Source organism: Bos grunniens, chromosome 14 (genome assembly GCF_055505025.1).
Source record: "Bos grunniens cultivar Pamir isolate PY7600 chromosome 14, Bosgru_T2T1.0, whole genome shotgun sequence".
NCBI lineage: Eukaryota > Metazoa > Chordata > Mammalia > Artiodactyla > Bovidae > Bos > Bos grunniens.
The window spans coordinates 50,089,558-50,114,542 of NC_141178.1; the positions used below are offsets into that span (position 1 = coordinate 50,089,558).

Consider the following 24,985-nt stretch of genomic DNA (forward strand, 5'->3'; position numbering starts at 1 on the left):
TCTGTGTTTCTTAAAACCAATTTTGACCACAGAATACGTTTTGTATGTGTGTCTAATAGTGACCTAATAGCGACTCTGGAACACCAGTGTCTGGACTGCTGCTCTAAAACAAATAACCTCTATTTGTTCATTCCAGTTTTTCTTATTACTGTATTAAATTTGCAATCTCAATATACCAGCAATCTCCAAAAGGTAAAATGTAATTATTGATTTTTGTTTCCTCCAATGATTATTTCCTTCCACTTTTCTGGTGGTCTATATAGTCAACATCATATAAATTTTTCAAACTCCTCACTGGAATTTTATAATTTTTTATTATTGTTATTAACTAGATGTCTCAATTTTCTTCCCTGTAAAATGTCCAGACTTCTTAGCCTGGAACTGAGACACCTATACCATCCAGATTCAACCTTCTTTTCAATCCATCTCTCTCTAATCACATCCATAAATCTTTTTTTTCTTTGGTATATAAAGAAATTTATAATCTAATAATAAAAAGCAACAAGCTCAATAAAAATGTGCAAGCATCTAAACAGACAATTCATACAAAACATTATTTGTGAAAGTTGCTCTGTCATGTCTGACTCTTTGCAGAATTCTCCAGGCCAAAATACTGGAGTGGGGAGCCTTTTCCTTCTCCAGGGGATCTTCCCAACCCAGGGATCGAACCCAGGTCTCCCGCATTGCAGGCAGATTCTTTACCATCTGAGCTACCAGGGAAGCCCCAAATCATTATATTAATAGCCAAAAGCTCAGGTAAAATGTTCAGCATTATTACTTATCATATTCACAAATATTGATCCTCTATCCAAACTAATTTACTCACCATCTCACCAAAATATCTGGCACATTTGCATCTCAGTACAAGCTGTTCTTCTTACAAGGCCGTGTCCACTTCTTCTGTTGCTTAATCTTACACATTCTGAACACTGACTAGCCAACTTTTATCGTTTCTGTGTTTTCTCATTAGCCTTCCCCTTCTAGAACTGTAAACTTCACATGAGCAATAGCCATATATGTTTTTAAGGACTAATTATCCAGCTTAGCTCAGAACCTGTTAAGCAATTTCTAGATGCCCAATAAAGAGACGTTGGGTTGAATCTGAATTCCTTGTATTTCTATGGCACATATTTCTCATCGTCCTACCTCTCATTTTGTATTGGTGTGTATTGCCTTTTGTTGGTAATTACCATTTTAGTTTGTGCACTATGATAGTCATTTATATTACCAAGTTATTTAACTGTAGAGTCTGGAAATCATATGCATTTATAACACCCTCAGCAACCATGATAGGGGCTTATCCATAACAGGTACTGAGTAAACCTTGATAGACTGGCTCATTAATTCAAGAAGCACACAGTCTCTTTCTGTGAAGCTTTCCTGCCCCTATTTAGCTTCTTTCCCTAGCAGTTACTGTCTCTATAACTCACCTTAGTTCATATTTGTAGATTTGTTTCACATGTTTATCAAAGTTTCTTCTATTGAGCTTGTGAATTCTTAAAGGATGAAAAGCTCTGTTTCATGCACATTTTTGTCTCTTAAACAGGTGAAAATATAACAGGAATTGATTAAATTTAAATAGATGGAAACTGAAATGGTCATACTACATTTCACTTTATTATTTTCGACACATGATACAATGTTACTATCCTAGTCTTTTATGCAGACAAAAATAAATGATATAAAATACATAATACACTTGATTATTTTAACCATGCACAAAATACTGAGAGATTCAAACTATGTTACACATATTTTACAAAGGAAAAAACACACTACTATAATAACATATTCATATGACATTTGTCATTACAGTTTGGGTGTTATACAATGTTAAATATGGATATATTCAAAAGAATCACTATTTATAGAACCCACTTGATATTTTAATGTTTAAAATAATGAATACTGTGTAAATGCATACTTATAAAAATATTTTTAAACAAAAAAGCTATGTTCTACTCATTTACTTGGCAGTTACAAAAATATATATTCATCTGAAACTCTAGTAAATTTGCTTGAGGGATTAGATACTTAAGTTTAAATGTATGCTTTCTAGAGCATTTTATCAACTTAGTATTCTTGAAATTACACAACATAGATACCTACATGGTATTGGAATAAGTTTGCATTACAAATAATGTCATTACAGGAAAAAGACACAAAGGAGATTAACGCGGAGGAGACACTGAGAAGATTTTTGAACCAAATACATGCAATGCATAAAGGCAGCCCACCAACTGTGCCTTTCACAAAGTGAATTCTCAAACACGTTTGTTGGATGAACACATGAGTGGATAATATTTATTCTGTTATTTGACCCAAAATGAACTGTCCAAAGCTTTCTATTTCTACTAGAACTATCATTTAAGAATTCAATAATTTTGTTCGTAATCAACTACCTCTGGTGGCAAAGCCAGATCAATAGACTCCAGACTAAGTAACAGACTAGTGCCAGTCATCAAAAGATGGCCTACCAGGGACACTTACGGCATATTTAGACACACATTCAATATACTGAACCACTCCATATTTCATACCTTCATACAAAATAAGACAGAAGAATCTGAGTCATTTTTATAATGTATTATCATAAAAACAAAACATTATAAATATTAATATATGTATATAAAATATATATTTATCTCTTAGTATAGCTAGTAGACTTCAGAAATGTCTTCTCAGTGAGAGAAGCAAACTATCCTGAGTGAAGGAGGTCAAGCACAACTTGGCAAAATGAACGCTGAGACTACTGTTAAAAGCAAAACTTTTAAGTAGCAAAATTTTTCGAAAACAAAAGACTAACCACAATAACTACTATGCAATCACAGCACCTTCAAAGTTTGTGGCCCCTGTATGTAAAAGGAATCAGCCTGAGCCCATTCTTGGTCCAGACACCTGCTGGAAGCTCATCCCAACTCGTCTGCTTCACAAAGGATGAAACTTTTCTGAAGCTCATCTCTAAATGTGAAAAACTTTATAAAATACAGAATATTTTTCTTAAGGTCCAGATGGTCCTAAACCGTTTCCAAAATTGTTGCCTTCATACTTACATAGGACAACTGACAACTCATTCAGCAAATCGATTAATATATACACCTGTTAATCAAGTAACTACCACTAACGTTGGGATCATAACTGAGCTATCATTTTGTATGATAATTCACTTTAAAAGCCTTTAAAAATTAAACATAAATTTTAAAATTCAGAAGCAATGTAATCACATGCTAAAGGTTAGTTTCACTATTTGTAAAGTCAGCTAGTGAAGAAAATCTAAAAATGACCTTTAAAGTAAAAGGTAAATGAAAATGACTTAAATTCAAATTAGTCATTTAAAATTTCAACTTTATGTTTTACTGAATATGTAGGTGAATAAAAATATGCCTTCTATTCTACACTAACCATGCTACATAGGAACTATTTGAACTAATGAAAGAGTAGTGTTCTAATTACACATTTATTATTTTCAAATACATACAGTAACTCAAAGGAATGCTTCCAAGTCAATAAAATTAGTTTTGCTGGTAAAATGTGTCCAAGGAGTAGAAAATAGTTTGTTTTCCTAAATGACTTAATATGCCACTCAGGATTTTTTTATCTGTTCATTTTCTTGGCTTTCACAGTTAATGCCAAGGTCAGTATCATGCTGTTCTGAATTCATCACAAAATTTAAATTAATAGAGTCAGAACCAATATCATTACAATGTCGTATATGTTATAATATCAGAAGTTAATCTAACTTTAAATTGAACATTGTTGCTGTAAGAAGAGTGGCCGTTGAATGCACAGGGACTCTAAATCACTAGAAGAATGTAATTTGAAAAGATAAAAAATAGTATGAGACTCCGAAGATGGGGATACTGGTTCATAAAATAAAGCCTAGATTCTAAATTCAACATTACATACCCAGTATAAGTAAAACCAGTACAAAGGTTCTTTCTTCCTCCCTCCCTCCCTTCTTCCATCCCTCTTTATCTCCTCCTTCTTTCTTCCATTCTTTTTCATTAAATGTAATGGAAATAGGTATAAAATTCTAGTCTCCTCAAATTACTCATACCTTTAATATTAATTTTCAATATTTAATAAGAAAACTTCATAAGGTACAATGGAATGTTTCAGATTTCTTGACTATGAATTACTAGTTAACAAGTATTTATGATTCAGCCCCATATTAAGAACCAACATTTCTAGGCGTGACCTTCTGTTTTAGGTGGAGAGAGGCAGAGGTCCACACTTAAACTGCAAAGTTGGGAGAACCTGGAAGAACTGTTAGCAGGCTTTTGTAACGTTTAAAGGTACACTGGTTTCAGAACAGTATGTGAGCATTTAGGTAAACCCATTCTAAAAACTCAAGGCCAGTCTATGGTCACATCAAGGTCAATCTAGGGTCACACCACCCTGAACATGCCCGAGCTCATATAAAAGCTGCAGGTCAGTTGAATGCCCACCGTCACACAGAGGTACATAGTGGTGTTGAAGAGTTGTCCTTATTCATTCACTCACATGATTTTTTGCTGTCACCACTGTTTTGGAATCAGTCCAATTTTATATATTGTACTATTCAAGACTTTAAAAACATGTCTAAAACTGTTATCTTCAATTATGAGGAATAGATTCTGTCTTTTCAGATTGCAATAGCATTAGGTTACTTCATAATGTGTATACAGAATGGCAAAATGTCCAGCATATCCTGTGATTTTCATATATTTAGAGGCACTTTATATGTTTCCATTCACTTTTTTCTTAACATAATACGTATAATACAATGGCCCACGCCACACAGAACTCCAACTTTACTAACAAATAACTGGCAGTATTATAACATTTCCTGTATTAATAAGGAAAAGTAACACAATGTATTAAGAAAGCAGACTTCCTAGGCTCAAATCCTGGTTCTACCACTTATTGGCCATGTGATCTTGGGCAAGTCACTGGACCATTCTTTGCTTCAGTTCCTCAACTGTAAAACAGGGGTGATGCTAAGAATATCACCTCAAAGCATCAATATGAGGATGAATGAAGCAATAACAAGAAACTATGGCAAAGCACCTGGAGGTATTGCTTGGCACATAGAAACTACTTAGGTTTTAGCTACAGTTTTCATTACAATAAAAAATCACAGTGATTGATGGTAACATGTCATCACTAACTTTTGAGCTTTTAAGTGCCAAGCATTGATAGATGGTACATTTACACCATGTTTAACCCTTAAAATAGTATTAAGTACATTATATTATATAGATTCAATCTTAAAGTATGCTAATTTATAAACACTACAATAGCAGATAATTTCTCCCATGAAATACAAAGTATGACTGAAATGTTTAAGTGGCCTCTTCAGACCTTTAACAAGGAATACGGCTTCCAGGGTAGTGATCAGAGAACAGTAATGACAACATGAAAAGTACTTGCTAGTTAATCAGTTTTGCTCACTCATTATTCCCATGTTAAATGTAATCAAATCGTCAGTAACAGGAACATCACAATTTACTAATTTCATGGACCTTCAGGATCACCGGCAATAGTATCAAAAATGTTAAAGCCCTGAAAGTTAAGAACACATTTAATGCAAATATTTATATAAAGGTTATGTCTTCATTAAATTCAAAGTGTTCAACTTTTTTGTCTGAAAACTCTGATGTTGGTTTATTTTTCATTATAAATATGTACTTATCACGAAAGTCTTCAATGTTTCTATGCGAAATAACATTTATTACCTTGACCAGGACATGAAGACCTCATAAATACATAACACAGTGTTTCTGTTATTGAATACACAAGTGCTAGTGATGAAAGCTTTTTAATGAGTTTGAAAACTATCACCAAATTTCATAAATTAAAATTTAATAATGCTTTGTAAATACTTTACTTATGGACAGCATTTCATATTGGAAATTAATCTAAATCCACATAAGTATCACAATCACAGCAGGGCCATTTCACTGTTTTGAAAAATTATAGATTTAAAATCAATATTACAATTTTCACTATGCTAAGGAAACATTATTAATATTTTATCAATGTAGACAGATAAACATTATGTAAACTTTAGAATGAAAATAGAATATACCTTGTACTTTCATAAATTATCAAGGTCTCTAATAGTCCTTTTAAAGTTCAACAACTAAAGCTTTATTTTCTCATGTTATACATATACTACCTTGATAGAAACACACTCAGTATGGTGTATTCTCTAAGAGTCTGACATCGCATATGAAAGCCTGAACAAGATTTTCAGGTATCTTTCAAATTTAAAGGTTGAGTTTTTTAATAGGTTTATTTTCCCCTGCTTCACCCTAGTCATCCTCCCAATCCTTCCCAATCCCTGCTTCTCCCCACCCCTGGGCACCTACGTCCCAGCTTCAGGACTCATTATCCAAGGAAGCCATGTTCATTTCAGAGACCAAGGACAGCACTGGTTCACTGGAACTCTCCCCAAGCAGAAAGCGTCCCTGAAAGCAGCTGGAAGAAGATGCTGCTGGAGGCCTCAGTCAGCTCTCTCCTCCTCTACTGAGAAATACTCTTTCTCTTACTGAAAAAGAGTAAAGGATGCTCCTCACCTTTCACCCACAAACGACTTTCTCAGATGCAAGCAGGAGACCAAAAACCTACGACGCCCAGTCTCTGCCGTCTGCCACATTTCTGTGTGATCACCTGAAAAGTGTGACCAGGTTCTCCAATGACAGACTTCTTCAAGTGGAAATATCCATCATTACGTGCTCCATTTGGAGAAGATGAAAAGCGAATGCAATATAGTAATTTCAATAAATGGGAAAGGAGGCACAATGGTTAATGTTTCATCTTGGATCTTTTTTCATATAATCTCCAGGACGGATAATTCATGTTAACACAGAGAGAGATCAGTTTGTGAAGCTGAGTTGTTTGAATGGACTTCTATCCTTTTCCAGCACAAACATCTAAGTACAAACTGAACATTAGTTATTTACAGCATGATGAAAGAGTCAGAGAAAAAATGTCCATTTCTTTATGTTGAGTGGAGGATGTTTAGCCAGCACGTCCTTTGTCTCATCCAGTGTTCAGAAGCTTCTGCTTGTCTGGTTCCTTGAAGATGCTCCTCATTCTTCTCCAACCGGAGGAGGCGGCTCACACAGCTTGTACAGCCTAGAAAAGGCATGGGAAGGTGTGACAGTGACCCAGCACATTTAGATCACTTGAGATGTTTTTACTGGTATGACAAATACATTGACAAGAACTTCTTGGTTTGGGAGTCAGTCAAGATCCTATCACCTATTTCACTAAAAATTGCATGTGCGTTAGCAAACTTCAAAATTTCGGTTCTGTTATTACAAAACACCCACGTCTCTTTGCACATCTACATGCCCACTGACTAGGCAATGCTGCTGTTTTTATACCAGCTGCTTCTGCTCCAGTGCTGTCAATCTGGGCTGTTCACCTTGCTGGTAGCAAAAGTGATGCTCTGAAATCTAGGAGGTACTTAGCATCATATGTATTATGATTATCTTGCAGCAACATAGCATTTCTCTCTTAAGTCATTCCTGACTTTCCAAGTTCTAGAACTCTGCCTCACTTGTACCATCCTGGTGGTGCTGACAGTTGGTCAAGGCTAGGCTGATGAGACACAGTCCTGAGGCCTGAATTTCAAGGCACAAGGAGCTGGTGTTTCCTAAGGAACACCTGCCCAGCTCTATCCACACTGTCACTCCCTTGTCAATAGAATCAGGTGGAGATTCAAGTGGGCCAAGAAATCCATTTGAACTGGTGGAGATGCCCCCAAGATGCTCTCTTTGCTCTCGGGTCTAGTTTTCTGAAACCAGACAGCATGCAGGCAAAGCTCGGGGCACAGAACCCGGAAGATGATACAAGTTCTATTGCTTCACGTTCTTCTGAATGGTTGACTCCTAACTCCAGAACCAAATGAAGGTGGATATAACTGCTTCAGTAGTGATGCATAAAGCACACGCATTACTAAGGCCAAAGCTGATAGAACAGGTGGGCTTCCCTGGTGGCTCAAACAGTAAAGAATCTGCCTGCAATGGAGACCTGGGTTCGATCCCTGGGTCAGGAAGATCCCCTGGAGAAGGAAATGGCAAGCCATTCGGTATTCTTGCCAGGAGAGTTCCCATGGACAGAGGAGCCTGGTGGGCTACAGTCCATGGGGTCCCAAAGAGCTGGACATGACTGAGTGACTAACCTTCACACTTTGAGTGAACACCAGCAGATGTAATGAAGCTGGTTGTAAGCCTGGAGTTCTCGATAAGAATGTGGTCATGCTGGTCCTACTTCAGAGCTTAGTCTTATGCTCTAGAAATATAAGGTGCAAATTTCAACTTTGCTCCATTTTACATTCTTTTTTTTTCTTTTTTCAGCTACATCACACAGCACGTGAGAAGCCAGTTCCCTGACCAGAGTTTTAACCAACACCTCCTATTGGAAGCATGGAGTCTTAATCATTGAACTGCCAGAGAAGTCCAACTTTGCTCTGTGTTAAAAGCACTCCAAACCCAGGGGTCTCTGTGCTAAGTCACTTTCTTTTACAGATGAAATTGAACACAGTTTAAATGTGCTGCTGACAAATTCAGCAAATTATAAACTTCCTCTCCCTTCAACATTTAATCCCACGGTCATTCAAAATCAAAGAGTGGGGGAGAATGAAAAAGATTTAATAGCAAGTTAGAAATCTAGTTAAACAAAAGAACTTTCCCATTCTGGAAGCCCAGACAAGAAGGAATTGCCTTTGGAGTCTGCAAGGTGTTTAATACGGTATGTGTCATCTCCACGGAAGAAAATGAATGCTGAAATAAGGACATCTCACACCAGAAAAGCTTATTTCATCCTTCCTGGACAAAAGCATACGTTAAATTGAGCTGACAGACTTCAAAGCTGCTTGTGCAGCTGAAGGATATGATGTTGCTTCAAACTGCATTCCCAGAGCTGGAATAATAGAATGAAGGGACCATTCTTCTCTTTAATTTCATTTTATTTCCTGACAGTGCAGCCTAATGAGTGCAAAGGCCTCATGTAGAACAGGAACAGTCAGCTGGGTGGCAAACATCCTTCCCCGTGAGGTCTGGGCTGAGAAGCCACCTGCCATTACCTTGCACTGCACGTTTCCATATAATGCGGCTAATGCCACTGGGTAGAGCAGTCTTTGAAAAGACTGCCTCGCAATTTGGAGAAAAGGCTACTCCCTGCATTCACCTAATGAAGTAATAGCTCTGGGTACTGCAGCAGAGCTGGGCACATTCCACTTGGCAGAGGTTTCTTGGAAGGGACTCAGGGTTATCTGAGTCCAGATACATTTGTAATGGAACTTTCAGGCTTTGGGGACTGCGAACAGGCAGATCAAGCTCGGTAGTAAAATGTAATAGGTAAGAGCTGGACTTTCACTCTGTGCTGACCCGTTTGCTTTCTGGCATCTAAACAGTGAGGGAACGGAGGCTTTTGTTTGCCCGACATTTGGGGCTTTTGCCACATCCTCATGCCATTCGTGCACACCACGGGCCCTACAAGATAAACATTGGTTTCTGGCTCCACTTTCTTCTTTTTTTGTTGGGCTCAGGCAGCCATCCTGGAGCTGGTATTTCCAGCTCAAATCCAAGGCTGCAGACAGTAGGATTCTCAAACTTCAGTCTACACAGATCACAGCCTTCATTTTTCAACAAGGCACAAAGAAGAGCTGTGCTAAAGGAGACCACAAAACAGATGAAATTATCAACACTGCTCTGTCCCAAAGAACCCGCCTGCCAATCAGGAGATGCAAGAGACACGGGTTCGATCGCTGGGTTGGGAAGATCCCCTAGAGAAGGAAACCGCAACCCACTCCAATATCCTTGCTTAAAGAATCCCATGGATACAAGAGCCTGGCAGGCTACAGTCCATTGGGTTGCAAAGAGTCAGACATGACTGAGTACACAGGAGCACTACCTGGGCACTCTGTCCTGAGGCAACTGTCTCCATTTTATAGATGGAAAAACTGTCTAATAAAGGTAAATATCCTAAGTAAGGTCACATGTTAGCAGCTTGGACCCAAAATCATTTTGTGTCTACAGATCAGATCAGATCAGATCAGTTGCTCAGTCGTGTCCGACTCTTTGCGACCCCATGAATCGCAGCACACCAGGCCTCCCTGTCCGTCACCAACTCCCGGAGTATGATACAAATACACACAAACTCCAATTATGCAAATGAAGAAAATCAAATTTTCATTACATAATACTTGCCAAAGTGTGTAATGTAATAGAAAATAAGAGCAGTGTGCCATTATCTGGAATGTAATATCTGGTTCTTAGTGAAGACATATTTATTGCTCTGACCAGTCAATGTGTACTAGTTACAAGGAGGAGGAACCTCGTTTGCACCACCCACCACAGTGGCATCTCCATGTCCCACTGGGCCTCGTGTAATATCACCAAGTAAGGCTCATCATCTTTTCCTACACATGCTTTTCTTCCTGTATCTACTATCTCAGTGACTAGAATCTTTCACCACTGTCATCCAAACCAGAGATCTGTCTGGTGGTCATCCTAGAATCTTCCTCTTCACTACCCTCCTACAATGATTAGTAGTGTCCAAAGCATCTGCTGCTTTCAGTCTCATTTGTCCTCAAATGACTCCTCCTAACGTTGCCAGACATAAAGTCTAAAATCCAAGTCTTCCAGAAAGAAAGATGGTTTATTCATGGCTCTTTGTTGGCTTCGTGTTACCTTGAAAATTCTTCAGTCTGGTACAAGTCTTTTCCTGATCCAGCCCCTGCCAATGTCTCCAGCCTTGCTCTGTATAATTCTTAAATCACATTGAATCATCAGTTATAGAAGTCTAGGTGTAGCTGTCAGATGCAATGTGTTCTCTCAGCACTGGGGTCACTGCATCAGCTCAGGAAGACATCTATTAATTACCATGCTGATGGGGTCAGGAATTCTTTGTGACCTCTCCCCTCCATCCTTAGGCTCAGTTATGTGCCTCTTCTATGTTCCCATGGCAATCTGTGCTATTCCTATCATGGTTCTTTATTGAAAAATTAAAATATATATGCTTTATAACATTGTGTGATTTCAGGGGTACAGCACTATGATTTAGTATATTTGTCAATTTATTCTATTATAGGTTATTACAGTATAAAGGGTACACAATAAGTTCCTTGCTATATAATAAATTCTTGTTGCTTATCTACTTGATATATAGTCTTTGTATCTATTATCTCACACCTTTAACGTGCCCCTTCCTCTTCCCTCTACACTTTGGTAGCCACAAGTTTGTTTTCTATGTCTGTGAGCCTGTTTCTGTTTTACATGCAGTTTCATTTGTATTATTTTTTAGATTCCACATGTAAGTGACATCACATGGTATTTGATTTATTTCACTCGGCATAATATTCTCTAGGTCCATCCACATGGCTGTAAATGGCAGAATTTTATTCTTTTTTACGTGCTAAATTGCTTCAGTCATGTCCAGCTCTTTGTGACCCTATGGATTGTAGCCCACCAGGCTCCTCTGTCCATGGGATTCTCCAGGCAAGAGTACTAGAGTGGGTTGACATTTTCTATCCAGGGTTTGAACCCACGTCTCTTGGGTCTCCTGCACTGGCAGGCAAATTCCTTACCACTAGCACCACCTGGGAAGTCCATTCTTTTGTAAGGTTAAGTAGTATTCCATTGTGTGTATGTATACATACATTTACACATTTGTATACAAGGAAAGTTATGACCAACCTAGATAGCATATTCAAAAGCAGAGACATTACTTTGCCAACAAAGGTTCGTCTAGTCAAGGCTATGGTTTTTCCTGTGGTCATGTATGGATGTGAGAGTTGGACTGTGAAGAAGGCTGAGAGTCGAAGAATTGATGCTTTTGAACTGTGGTGTTGGAGAAGACTCTTGAGAGTCCCTTGGAATGCAAGGAGATCCAACCAGTCCATTCTGAAGGAGATCAGCCCTGGGATTTCTTTGGAAGGAATGATGCTAAAGCTGAAACTCCAGTACTCTGGCCACCTCATGCGAAGAGTTGACTCACTGGAAATGACTCTGATGCTGGGAGGGATTGGGGGCAGGAGGAGAAGGGGACGACAGAGGGTGAGATGGCTGGATGGCATTACTGACTCAATGGACGTGAGTCTCAGTGAACTCTGGGAGTTGGTGATGGACAGGGAGGCCTGGCGTGCTGCGATTCATGGGGTCGCAAAAGTCGGACACAACTGCGTGACTGATCTGATCTGATACATATATAATATATATACCACATCTTCTGAATTCAGTTCGTTGATTCCATGTCTTACTACTGTAAACAGAGCTACTATGAACACTGGGGGTACATGCATCTTTTTGAATTAGTTTTTTCCTTTTTTCCAGATACATGCCTGGGGTCAAATTGCTGGATCATCCAGTAGTTCAATTTTTAGTTATTTAAGGAACCTCCATGCTGTTTTTCATAGTGGCTGCACTCTCATGGTTCTTATCACACACACACTGTATACTATTTTCATTTTATTCAGTTGTTGCTCTTTGACACCTCACCGACTGGTAGTGGGGATTATGTCTTTATCCCTAGCTTTTATCAAAGTGCGTGACATCTACAGTCTCACAGCAGAAATTCAATATGTTTGCTCAGTGAATTTTAAAAAATGAAAGGCAGTGGATGGAGAAAGGAAAGCTGTAATAGAGATTGGCTGGGGATTTGAATCAAATACTATGTCAGTCAAAGACTGCAAAATATCTCCCTGAAGATGTTTCTAGAAACGTTACCCATGCCTATGTAGGGCCTGGTCTTGAGAGACAAATGTGTTTTTCAAATCACTGTCTTTGGGGCCGAAATCCTCGTTCCCAGATGGGAGGGATCCCAGGTGCTCTGTGGTCCTTGGCGCCTTCCCTGTGCCCTCACAGAGAGCTTCTCGCTTTCTCCCTACCCTTGTGGTGTTTTGCTCTGGCTTCCCTGGTGGCTCCAACAGTAAAGAATCCACCTGCAAAGCAGGAGATGAGGGAGACCAGGCATGCATGGTATGACAATCCACTCCAATATTCTTGCCTGGGAGATCCCATGGACAGAGGAGCCTGGCCTCTTTAACTGAAAGCTCTCTGAGGGCCGGAATTATTTTTATCTCATGCTTACATTCTCCACTGGGCATAGCAGAGTGTTTTCCATTTCTTAAGTTCTCAATCAGTATTTGTAGAATGAATGAAATCCTCAATAAATATTTGTAGAATGAATGAAAGCATAACTAAAATTGAAAAATTACTCTAGATTTCTCTCTCAGAGCAATTAACCCCTTGTAAAACATGTCCACTTTAGAGCTAGCAGGTTTTATTTTTTTTTTTTGCTTCAAGTGTTTTAAATGTAACCCATTAAACAAAACAATGAGCTCATCAGTTTCTTTTCTCATATTGAGGTTGCACACTGGTTTATTGATCAGGATGCTTAAGTCTCATCCCCTCTGTTCATTACTATTTATAAGCCCCAGCTAAGAAGACCTCTCTGAGCCATTATCTTGTTTTCTTCTTGGAATTTTAAAGCTTCACTGGGTTTATTATCCAAATATACTATGTCTGTTAAGGTCCTGGAGAGAGAATGCCCATGTAAAGTGATTCTTCAGCAAGAGAAAGACTTAGACTCTCATTTAATCAACTATGAACAATAACATAAACAAGACTTGAGGATTAAATAGAGTTAGGAGTCAGCACTGAAAATAAATGCAATTAGAACTTGAGGACTACATTCACTTTCAGGGGGAAATATTTTTCCCTTTTGAAAATACTTTCACTGCCCATACAGTTTTTCAGAATGAAATATAACTTCACAAATGCTGCAGTCATCATTCGCGTTCTGGTAACTGCTTCGTGACAGCGCTTGAAGTGCTTGCATTTTGTTAAAATGCAAATATATACAATCAAATGTAAAAGAAATTATTTAACTCTGCCCTACTTCAAGGCGGATGGCTGTCTACCCTAATGTCATCAGGAAAATCAAAGGAACATTTCTTTGATGGTTATTTCCATGTTTCATTAAAAGGTGGATTAGTCCTTTGTCCATGAGTCCTTTCTCATGATGATATGTGTGCTGTGGACATTTGGTAGGATAACGAACAAGAAGCTCATTAACTGATTTATCCATTCACACATTCTCAAAGTCTGTTCACATATTCTATGTAGGCACTATGATGAGCAATGAATAAAATCCAAAAAGAATCTTCTCTGCCTCTAAAGAATTCATGTCCAACTTGGGTAGAAAGACAGGTAACAATACACTGCAGCAAAATCAGGGTTATAACAGATCAATACCCAAGATGCTATGGGAACACAGAGAGAAAGAAAACCACAACTTCAAGGAGAAAGTGATACCTGACATGAGTTTTGTGGTTACGGAGCAGTTTTTCATAAGACACATATGGAAAAACCCATCACACCAGAGAGAAAGCACGCATGATTGTAGAAGTGTAAGTGGAAATGGCATTTTGGTGGCTTGGCACAGTTGGAACATCTATTTTAGTAGTACCTGGGTCGACTTTTGTTTTTGAATTCAGGATGGAACTTGCAAAACAGAATAATGTTGGTAATGCTACCTCTTAAGTTTGCTTCACCTAAAATTTCATTTAATCAGAGAACATTTACACCTAATCACATTGAGCCACGGAATGCTTACACGGCTGATTTCCATGAGTATATTCAGTAGTAGACTGGGTGTATCCTGCGGCGGCTGCACAAGCTGTGAGAGACACTGTCTGGGACGTGGTAGCAAGACCTCTGGGAAAGAGCAGACCTGGGGAATCACTCACCTTGGAGCAGACTGTGGAGTCCGGTCTCTGACTCCCAAATTCTTTGCTGTGTTCTGAACTCTTGCTCCCTGAAAGAAATAAGGACAATTGCTTTTAATTCTGCATCATATTAGTAATTATTTCACATACCATGGGCTTCCCTGGTGGCTCAGCTGGTAAAGAATCTACCTGCAATGTGGGAGACCTGTATTTGATCCCTGGGTTGGGAAGATTCCCTGGAGAAGGCAATGGCTACCCACTCCAGTCTTCTGGCCTGGAGAATTCCATGGACTGTATAGTCCACGGGGTCACAAAGAGTCGCACATGATTGAGCGACTATCACTTTCACTTCACTTTCAACATACCCTTAACATTTGAGTGGAGAGTGTCATTGCAATGATATATTTAACATCAAGAGATACTCAAGAAGGAGAAAGACATCATCATCTGAGTATTTTCAAAATTAATGCTTTTAAGAATCAAAATAGGGCTTTCCTGGTGGCTCAGTGATAAAGAATCTGCCTGCCAGAGTAGGAGACAAGGGTTCAATCCCTGATCTGGGAAGATCCCACATGCAGTGAAGCAACTAAGCTCGTGTGTCACAACTATTGAGCTTGTGCTCTAGAGCCCAAGAGCCACAACCACTGGGCCCACAGGCCGCAACTGCTAAAACCCCAGCACCCTAGAGCCCATATTCTGCAACCAGAGAAGCCACTGCAATGAGAAGCCCGCACACTACAACCAGAGACCAGCTCCTGCTTGCCAAAACTTGGGAAAAGCCTGTGCAACAACAAAGACCCATACAGAAATGTTCCTTTGATTTTCCTGGTGACATTAGGGTAGACAGCCATCTACCTTGAAGTAGGGCAGAGTTAAATAAATACATAAAATTTTTAAAAAGAGTAAAAATAACACTGATACACTGTTTAAAAGGATTGATATTTATTTCAAGAGCCATCTAAATCATTTCAAAATAAGGTTGAATGACAGCTCCCTGTTCACTATCTCATCTATGTCATTATTCAATATTTAAGCAATAGTTAAGACACTGAAAACAGGAAGTGAGCAAACTAGAAATACCTGCTCTGCGCACCCCGCCCCCCACCTCCACCCCCATTTTCCTGGGACAGAAATCACAGTTCTATCACCTGCATGCAGCTTGTTCTGTGCTTAGCTTCATAGTATTTATCAAGAAAATCTTTTCGTAAATAGTTTAAAGCAGTTTCTAGACAAGGAAGGTGCATGTGGATCTCTAAAATGTAAGAATTCTGCCTCAAAGATTATAGTACAAAGATAATGTGCTTTAGCAATGAAAAAAGTCTTTGCAAATTTGTCGAGTTCAGGAATATTCATTGTCCAGTTCTTAATGGGAATGAGTTACTACAAAGAAGCAAACACCAGAGTTTGGGGCTGAGTATAAATGGAGGAGAGTGATTTTAAAAATCCTGAAACTTTCTCTGCTGCTCCCAGATTCTGACAGATGGGAAAGGAAGAAAGAACAGGAGAAAAGAAAAGAAAGAAAGAAAAATAAAAGAATATATTCTCTAAAAATGGACCAAATCAAGGAAAGGAAATAGGGAAAAGAGGATGTGTAAGGCAAAAAACAGATAGGAAGAAATTTAGGAATTGCAACTATGCATTGAAAAAATCTCTTTATTTTGAAGGAATTTTAGACTTAGAAAAAAGTTTACAAGCAGAACAGAGAGGTCACAAACCTTACCCACTAGGTAAACTCCCTCTAATGTTAACCCTTCACTTGGTCCTAGTGTGATGATCAAAAGCAGGAAATGTTATCAGCTAAGCTGTAAATCTTATTCACCTTTCCCCATTCCTCTCACTAATGCCCCTTTTTCATCGCAGAATCTAATCCAGGACCCCATTCTATCATCACATCTCCATGGTCTCCCCCAGTCTGGGGCAATTCCTCAGGTTTCCTTGGTCTTTCATGACCTTAAAATTTGGGATGAGTACTGGTCATTGTTTTGCAGAATGTCTCTCAATCTGGGTCTGTCAGATGATTAGACAGAAGGTATGTATTTTGGGCAAGAAAATCACAGAAGTGATGTTACATCTTCGTAGTCCATATCACTGATGCTGATTGTCATCATACATTACGTCACCATAGTATATCTATGAACAAAGCCAGTGGAAGTGATGGAATGCCAGTTGAGCTATTTCAAATCCTGAAAGATGATGCTGTGAAAGTGCTACACTCAGTATGCCAGCAAATTTGGAAAACTCAGCAGTAGCCACAGGACTGGAAAAGGTCAGTTTTCATTCCAATCCCAAAGAAAGGCAATGCCAAAGAATGCTCAAACTACCGCACAATTGCATTCACCTTACACGCTAGTAAAGTAATCCTCAAAATCCTCCAAGCCAGGATTCAGCAATACACGAACCATAAACTTCCAGATGTTCAAGCTGGTTTTAGAAAAGGCAGAGGAACCAGAGATCAAATTGCCAACATCCACTGGATCATAGAAAAAGCAAAAGAGTTCCAGAAAAACATCTATTTCTGCTTTATTGACTATGCCAAAGCCTTTGACTGTGTGGATCACAATAAACTGTGGACAATTCTGAAAGAGATGGGAATACCAGACCACCTGACCTGACTCTTGAGAAACCTGTATGCAGGTCAGGAAGCAACAGTCAGAACTGGACATGGAACAACAGACTGGTTCCAAGTAGGAAAAGGAGTACATCAAGGCTGTATTGTTACCCTGCTTATTTAACTTATAGGCAATGTACATCATGAAAAATGCTGGGCTGGAGGAAGCACAAGCCAGAATCAAGACTGCCGGAGAAATATCAATAACCTCAGATATGCAGATGACACCACCCTTATGGCAGAAAGTGAAGAGGAACTCAAAAGCCTCTTGATGAAAGTGAAAGAGGAGAGTGAAAAAGTTGGCTTAAAGCTCAACATTCAGAAAACGAAGATCATGGCCTCTGGGCCCATCACTTCATGGCAAATAGATGAGGAAACAGTGTCAGACTTTATTTTTTTGGGCTCCAAAATCACTGCAGAAGGTGATTGCAGCCATGAAATTAAAAGACGGTTACTCCCTGGAAGGAAAGTTATGACCAACCCAGACAGCATATTAAAAAGCAGAGACATTACTTTGTCAACAAAGGTCTGTCTAGTCAAGGCTATTGTTTTGCCAGTGGTTATGTACGGATGTGAGAGTTGGACTATAAAGAAAGCTGAGTGCAGAAGAATTGATGCTTTTGAACTGTGGTGTTGCAGAAGACTCTTGAGAGTCCCTTGGATTGCAAGGAGATCCAACCAGTCCATCCTAAAGGAAATCAGTCCTGGGTGTTCACTGGAAGGACTGATGTTGAAGGTGAAACTCCAATATTTTGGCCACCTGATGCAAAGAGATGACTCATTTGAAAAGACCCTGATGTTGGGAAACATTGAGGGCAGGAGGAGAAGGGGATGGCAGAGGATGAATTGGTTAGATGGCATCACCGACTCAATGGGCATGAATTTGTGTAAACTCTGGGAGTTGGTGATGGACAAGGAGGCCTGGCATGCTGTGGTTCATGGGGTCGCAAAGAGTCGGACGCAACTGAGCAATTGAACTGAACTTCTATCTTTTATTTTTCTTCTAACTCAACCAGTTAATGAAAACAACTCTATTAAGCAAGCATATATCCATAAAATTGGTATGTGAAAACTGTACAGTTTGCTCTCTATATCCTTTGCATCTGTAAGTTTAATCCACTAAGTACTGATCCACAGTTGGTTAAATCCATGGATGCAGAACCCATGGGTGTGGAAACCCGTGAAAACAGAAGGCCTTCTGTATTCATTGTACTCCTCTGGCATTTTATGTAAGGGATTTGCCCATCAGTGGATTTGTCATCTGTGGGGGCTTCTGGAACCAAACTGAGGGGGGATGTCTACACTGCAGTTAGAAATACGGATAAAAATTCATGCTAAAAAGTTTCCTGTTCCTCAAAAGGAAACTAAAGATCTTAGGAAATATTATTCATTAATCAGACAAACTTTCTAACCATTCAGTCTCTTAGAAAGCTGAATCTAAATGATTGAAAGACAAGAGAATCAGAAAAGTTAGACAGCTGATTCACATTTGTGTTCTAACTAATCAGATTCTATGTCGGTAAGAGTTCATTTGTGGATTGGATCCCAGACATTAACCTCACTGCCTGGAACTGCAGACACTAGAAAGAGGGTGGGCCACAGAAGGAATATCTCAAAAGTCTCCTCTGGGACCTGGGTACCCCAATTTCTATAAAGAGCGAGCCCCAGGCTCCATGATCTTTCACAAAGAAGGCACAAGTCAGGTTTTTGTCTCAGAACCAGATGTAGCAGAGAAACAAGTTAACAAAAGAAGGTATCTACCCATCCTCAATGGATTTATTAATAAATGATAGGAGGAAGGAGTGATAAATATTGAAAAATAGCACAGTTGAGAAATAAACTTACAAAGTTCACAATTTTTCAGTCTTTTATATTTTATAAATATATAGTAATACATATTAATAACATACATGTGTGTGTGTGTGTGTTTAGCTGCTAAATTGTGTCCAATTCTTTGTGACCCCCTGGGCTGCAGCATGCCAGTCTTTCCTGCCCTTCGCCATCTCCTGGAGTTTGCTCAAATTCATGTCCATTGAGCCAGTAATGCTATCTAACCGTCTTATCCTCTGCCACATAAATATACTTAAAAGAGGTTTAAGCCAGTTAAACAACTCATCAAGACCCAGGTAATACTGTTTTTACTTTTCCCATCTGTATTTTATCTATCTTAGTTTCTAGTTGTAAGCGGCTAATGGTTTTGATTATCCAAATCCATATAGTAAGAATGTACATGTAGCTAACTCATAATGACTTCCTCATCAGACTATTCTAAAAAAGGTCAATCATCAGTCTCCCAGTTTTGTCATAAACCATAATTTTGAGAGGGCTCCTCCAAGAATTACTGCAAAGTCACTGTAACAGCAACACAGTGAAACAGAAAAGTTAATCTCTTTCTGTATGTTTAGTGCCCAAATCCCAGCCCCGACATGAATAATTACAAGTTTACTTTGGATCTACTTTTTAAAACCAAATTTGAATATCTACCTGAAAAATCCTTCCAAAACCTGCAGGCTGTTCCTTCTGTATTTGCCCTTTTCCAGCTGACCCACACTGTGTCATGTGCTTCTCACAGATCTGACCTTTACTTAGCAAACCCCTCTTGGACCTTGTGAGTTCTTAGTTTTCAATCTTCAGCACTGGGGTTCCCAACCCGAAGCACCAATGTATTGATATATAGTGTGTACTGGCTGTCCCTCATCTCTAAAGATCTCAGACAGGCACCAGCCTCACTTAGGACTGTCTCCACGGATTTTTCTCCTGGTTCAGTTGACATTCTGTAGTGTGATCTCGGGAGTAAACCCATAGGGATTTATATGTTTATCTGAGAGGTATACACTAAGTCTTCAGTAAATAAAGCAGGCATAATTACAAAAGCATAGCTTAAAAATTAAGTCATTCACTACTAATGGATAATTCAAACCAAATCAGCAAGTAGAGAGATTTGTTAAATCAATTTTCTGAAGTAGCCCTAAGAAAAGGTGACAGAATAAAATATAAAATTGATGTCTTTTGATTTCTTTTATCTCCTACAGATTTGTGACTTTTTTCTACTAGATTAAGCACGTTTTCCTCATAATTGGTACACTGGAGATTAGTGCATTTTTGTTAGCTTTTTAAAGAATCTTAAGGATTCAAAACTAAACTAGCATACTTAAAATACTATTGAGCCGTTGTATAGAAAGTTCAAGTAATTCCCTGGTGGTCCAGTGGTTAGCACTTGGCACTTTAACAACAGGGACCTGGGATCGTTCCCTGTTCGGGGAACAAAGACGGAGCGAGCCACTTGGCTGAGCCGAAAATAAAAAAGGAAGAAAGCTCATTCATTTTGTAAGAGTGTATTCTTTTTCACTTGTAGGTATATCAGTGATCTAAATATAGTCCAAAGGCTGCTCTTCATCCTCTGAAGGAAAACCTGAGGTATGTTCTTTATCTTCAGAATAAGGCACACACTTCTTAGCATGGCATGGAAGACCCTTCGATATCTCCAGAAGCAAGCAGAGCCCTCAACTCTGGTTCCTCCTCACCCCTCCCCCTTCCTCAGTCTATTACACAGCCTCACTAAATGACCTGTCATTCCCAGAAAATGCCTCAGTCCTTTTATCTGGCACTTTACACAGCCTCAAATCCACTCCTCTCCATTCGCTGGGCCACCTCCCTTGCCTCCAACCTGTTACCTCTCACACATCCGTTTTCTCAGGTTGTCTGAGTTTCCTGGAGAACCCTCAGAGAGATGTCTGGGCTTCTTCCCTGGCAATCAGTATTTCTTGCTCACACTTCCCGAGCCTGGAAAAGGGCCTGTCACTTCCAGGCACCTGCCAGATTATGATAAATGAGCCAAGGAAGCTTCAGGTTCAGGTCCTGAGAAATGACTTCCTGAAATGTGTGAGGCTCACCTGCTTCCGCATCACATCTGTAGCCTGCATGATGTAGCGGGGAGGCAGCCCGTGGCTTCTGGCCAGAATGATGGCCTGCTCCAGGGTCACACTCAGGGTGCACCTGTGGACAAAAGCAAGGGCTTTTGTAACAATGCTCACCAGTAACAATGGTCTTCAAGACAGCTGGGGTTGCCAATGAAAGGTGGAGCAATATGCCTCCTGGGAGAAGTACTCATTTTTCCCTGGGTATCTATCTCCCATGTACTCATGAGGTACGCGTGTTAATAAACTTCTGTTTGTTTTTCTCTTGTTAATCTGTCTTTATTACAGGAGTCTCAGCTAAGAAGTCAGAAGAGTAGAGGGCAAATTATTTTTCCTCCTCTCTTACATGAATTTCAAAATCAAATTCGAAGCAACTAGACAAAGAACCATTTGTTTTTCTATGTAGAATACCTGTTTAAAAATAGCTTTAAGAGGTTCACTGCTGGGGTCCTAAATTATTTACATTTAAAACAAACCCATAATGAACACTTTTTAGGAGGGAGCTTATACATGGAAAATTTAAGTAAGTAGAATTAATAAGCTTTCTTATCAGATATTAATCTTTACTGATGTTTCATGTACTGTAAAGGAAACGACTCAGTAATACTCATCACTCATGTCCACATTTTCATGGTTAATAGACTTATGCTGATTTATATACAATATTTTAGAAAAAAGTGAAATTAATATTCATTGAGGTCAGAATTTTTTTTAAGGTGTATTTCTTGAACACAATCTAACAGGACTGTAAACTTTTGAAAAGGAACTCCTAATGAGTTATTCAGCAATGTGGTGCCCAGAACAGACTGAGAAAATTCACAATTTAGTCCTGAATTCAGTGATTAGTGAGCCCTGGTCCTCTTCCTTTCCTTAAAGGCCTTTCTTTCACTTCTTCCACATTTTTCTCTATAGCAACTCTTAAGGAGCTATGAACCCTTTATGCTTGTTCATATTTTCAAGTCTCTGAGTTGTTTTTTAGGGGTATCTTCTGCACACATTTCATAAAAATGCTACTTTTAGATGTTTGTCCTAACATCTATATTAGTGGCTTTTGTTTCATTTTTACACTGATTGATATTTATTGTTTTTCTCTACACTTTCACATTTACCTCCCTGGGTTTGGTACTTTACATGTGCATTTTTCTAGATCTGTTTAGAATTTCCCACAAATTAAAGTTCTACAGTGCAATTGCTTATATGTGACAAATATCTAGGTCATTTTTCCATGTTTGTGAGGCTATACCACAGGAGCCCAGTACACCTGGTAGGTTCAGATATTGATGAATTACGAAAAAGGAGAAAGGGACTTGAAACATTACTGCTGCAAATTTAGAAAGAATCTGACAAAACACACTCATATTATTAGACGTAATTGTACTCTAGGGAGAAATATGATCAGTTCCATTGGCTGTTAAATGACGTGAACAGCAGTTTTCTTATTAATACCACAGAGAACTCTTTAGCATTAAGAACATGTATTCAGATGGGCTGAAGTTTTATAATTAGCCTCTATATTATAGTACGAGCTTCCTTGATGGTGCAGATAGTAAAGAATCTGCCCGCAATGCAGGAGACCCATGTTCAATCCTTGGGAAGATGCCCTGGAGAAGGGGAGAAGGCACTGGATACACAGTCCAGTATATGATATTTATGAATATTCAGTGTACAAGTTTGATAATAATATATAATTGTCCTTTACATGTACCTCCATGCACATGCCAATGAAAGCCAAGAGCTATAATTGAGAGTTCATGTTTAAAAAAGAATCAATTTTTACAAAGCATTTAATTGTCAGCTTACTCAACATACAACATAACCTTTTTCTCTTTCTTAAGGTCTCCTGTACTCCAATTTTAAGTCCTTATTGATCCTAACATTTTAATCAATAATGTTCATTACACCAGCTGAATGAAGCTAAGAAAAAAAAATCTTTATCTTTTTCTCATCACACTGAAATATGTCTTTGCTTCCCAATAAAGGCTGACTTGCCCTCCTCAACTTATAACAAACACTCAGTTATTGTGGAGGACTTTCAACATGCAGCTTGCATTATCCACTTTCTTAATCTTTTTAAACTGATTTATTTCTCTCTACATCAAACTGTTGTAAAGAGTGGCACAGCAGCAAATTATCTGCCAGAGACTTTAAAAGGCTTTACTGTAATTTCCCGATCAATCAACAAGGGCAGTAACATGCTCTTGGGCAGGGTACTTCAAAGAGTCACATCTTTAGAACCAATCATGTGAGTGCATGCCTGTGTGCTAAGTCATTTCAAGCATATCTGACTCTGTACGATCCTATGGACTGTAGCTGGCCAGGCTTCTCTGTCCAACGGATTCTCCAGGCAAGAGTACTGGAATGGGTTGCCATTCCCTTCTCCAAGAACCAATCATACACATCATCTAACAGAAAAATCTACCTTAAAAGTAATACATATGTTTTCTGTCATCAGCATGTCAAAACAGGATGTCTTTTCACACTAACCGCTGAGTACCTTCCAATGAGTTTCCAAGATTAATATGAAAATTTAAAAGCGAAAAATTTTAAAAGAGACAGCCAGGTCAGTGTGGGAAATTTTGCCTATTTGATTCACAGTTTATTTATCTAATGGAAATCTAGTTTTTCCATCACAGCATCACAGTTCCATTCACATAATTAAGCATGTGTAAGAGCACCCAGCACTAAGCCCACAGCTCTGTGGTCAACACACCATTATTCACCTCATAGCTTTTTATCTTCTCTCACTATCTCAATCTGAATGGAAAAATTCAGCATTTGCAAGAAGCAGTTTGATTCTGGCATTCTCTGAAATATTTCCAATCTAGAGTGGCACTTAGTTTTTCGATGATGCATAAATGTATACTCAGAGTTTGGCTTTACAAGAGAACACTGGATTTTATAGACACTTCTCTGATTACCAGTGAGTCTGTCCTGCTCACTGGGCAAGAGAAAGAAGGAAGTAGACCAGAGGTGGGGAATCCTGAGCAAATCTCATTCCATATGAGATTCCTTGTCTGAACCTCCAATTTCCTTTCTTGAATTATCTCTGTTCACACCTTAGGGAGTTAAATTAAAATATAAAAACGTGCTAAGTTGCTTCAGTCATGTTTGACTCTTTGTGACCCTATGGACTGTAGCTCTCCAGGCTCCTCTGTCCATGGGACTCTCCAGGCAAGAATGCCAGAGGGGTTGCCATGCCCTCCTCCTGGGGATCTTCCTGACCCAAGGATCAATGGATTCTTTACCATAGTGCCACCTGGGAAGCCCAAAATGTAGATAAATCTAAATTTTTACTCCATCCTGGAAAACATGGGTTCTGAACTGTTCAGCTTCTTCTAGCTGCAATATCATTTTTTAAATGTAAACAATTCTTTCCCTGAGAATCACAAAAATAAAAAAATAAAGACCACAGTGTAGAATCTGTCCTTCCTAAAAAGGCAAATATAACATATGCACTGAGGAAAGCTGTTCCATAATTTCTGTAATAAGACATCCAAGTAATAGCTCAGCTTAGGGCATACTCCTGAGAATGTGCACTTGACAGGGCTGTGAAATTATGCAGAAGTTGTGCATTCCCCAGAGAAAGAAAAAGGAGAGGGTCAACACACCTGTGCATATAATGAATAAATCTTCTTGACATATTTCATATTAAAAATAGATCCATATCACTCAGAGATTTAGCATAGTTTTAATATGATAAATGTAAGGTATGGCCAATGGGTTCAATTTAATTTGAAA

General features: G+C 38.9%; 1 protein-coding gene across 2 annotated transcripts in view; it reads right to left on the minus strand.

Annotated features, from left to right (window-relative positions):
* Positions 1-1,595: 1,595 nt before the first annotated feature.
* PREX2 (phosphatidylinositol-3,4,5-trisphosphate dependent Rac exchange factor 2) overlaps positions 1,596-24,985 on the minus strand; it is a 302,207-nt gene continuing 278,817 nt past the window's right edge. The window contains exons 38-40 of one of the 2 annotated variants that reach the window (XM_086336651.1): positions 21,224-21,326; positions 14,744-14,811; positions 1,596-7,122 (exon numbers count right to left, since the gene is read on the minus strand). In XM_086336651.1, coding sequence (XP_086192777.1) covers positions 7,077-7,122; positions 14,744-14,811; positions 21,224-21,326 — 217 coding nt within the window. In that variant the 3' untranslated portion in view covers positions 1,596-7,076. The remainder of the gene's footprint in view (positions 7,123-14,743; positions 14,812-21,223; positions 21,327-24,985) is intronic. The other variant, XM_086336652.1, reaches the window with a different exon arrangement.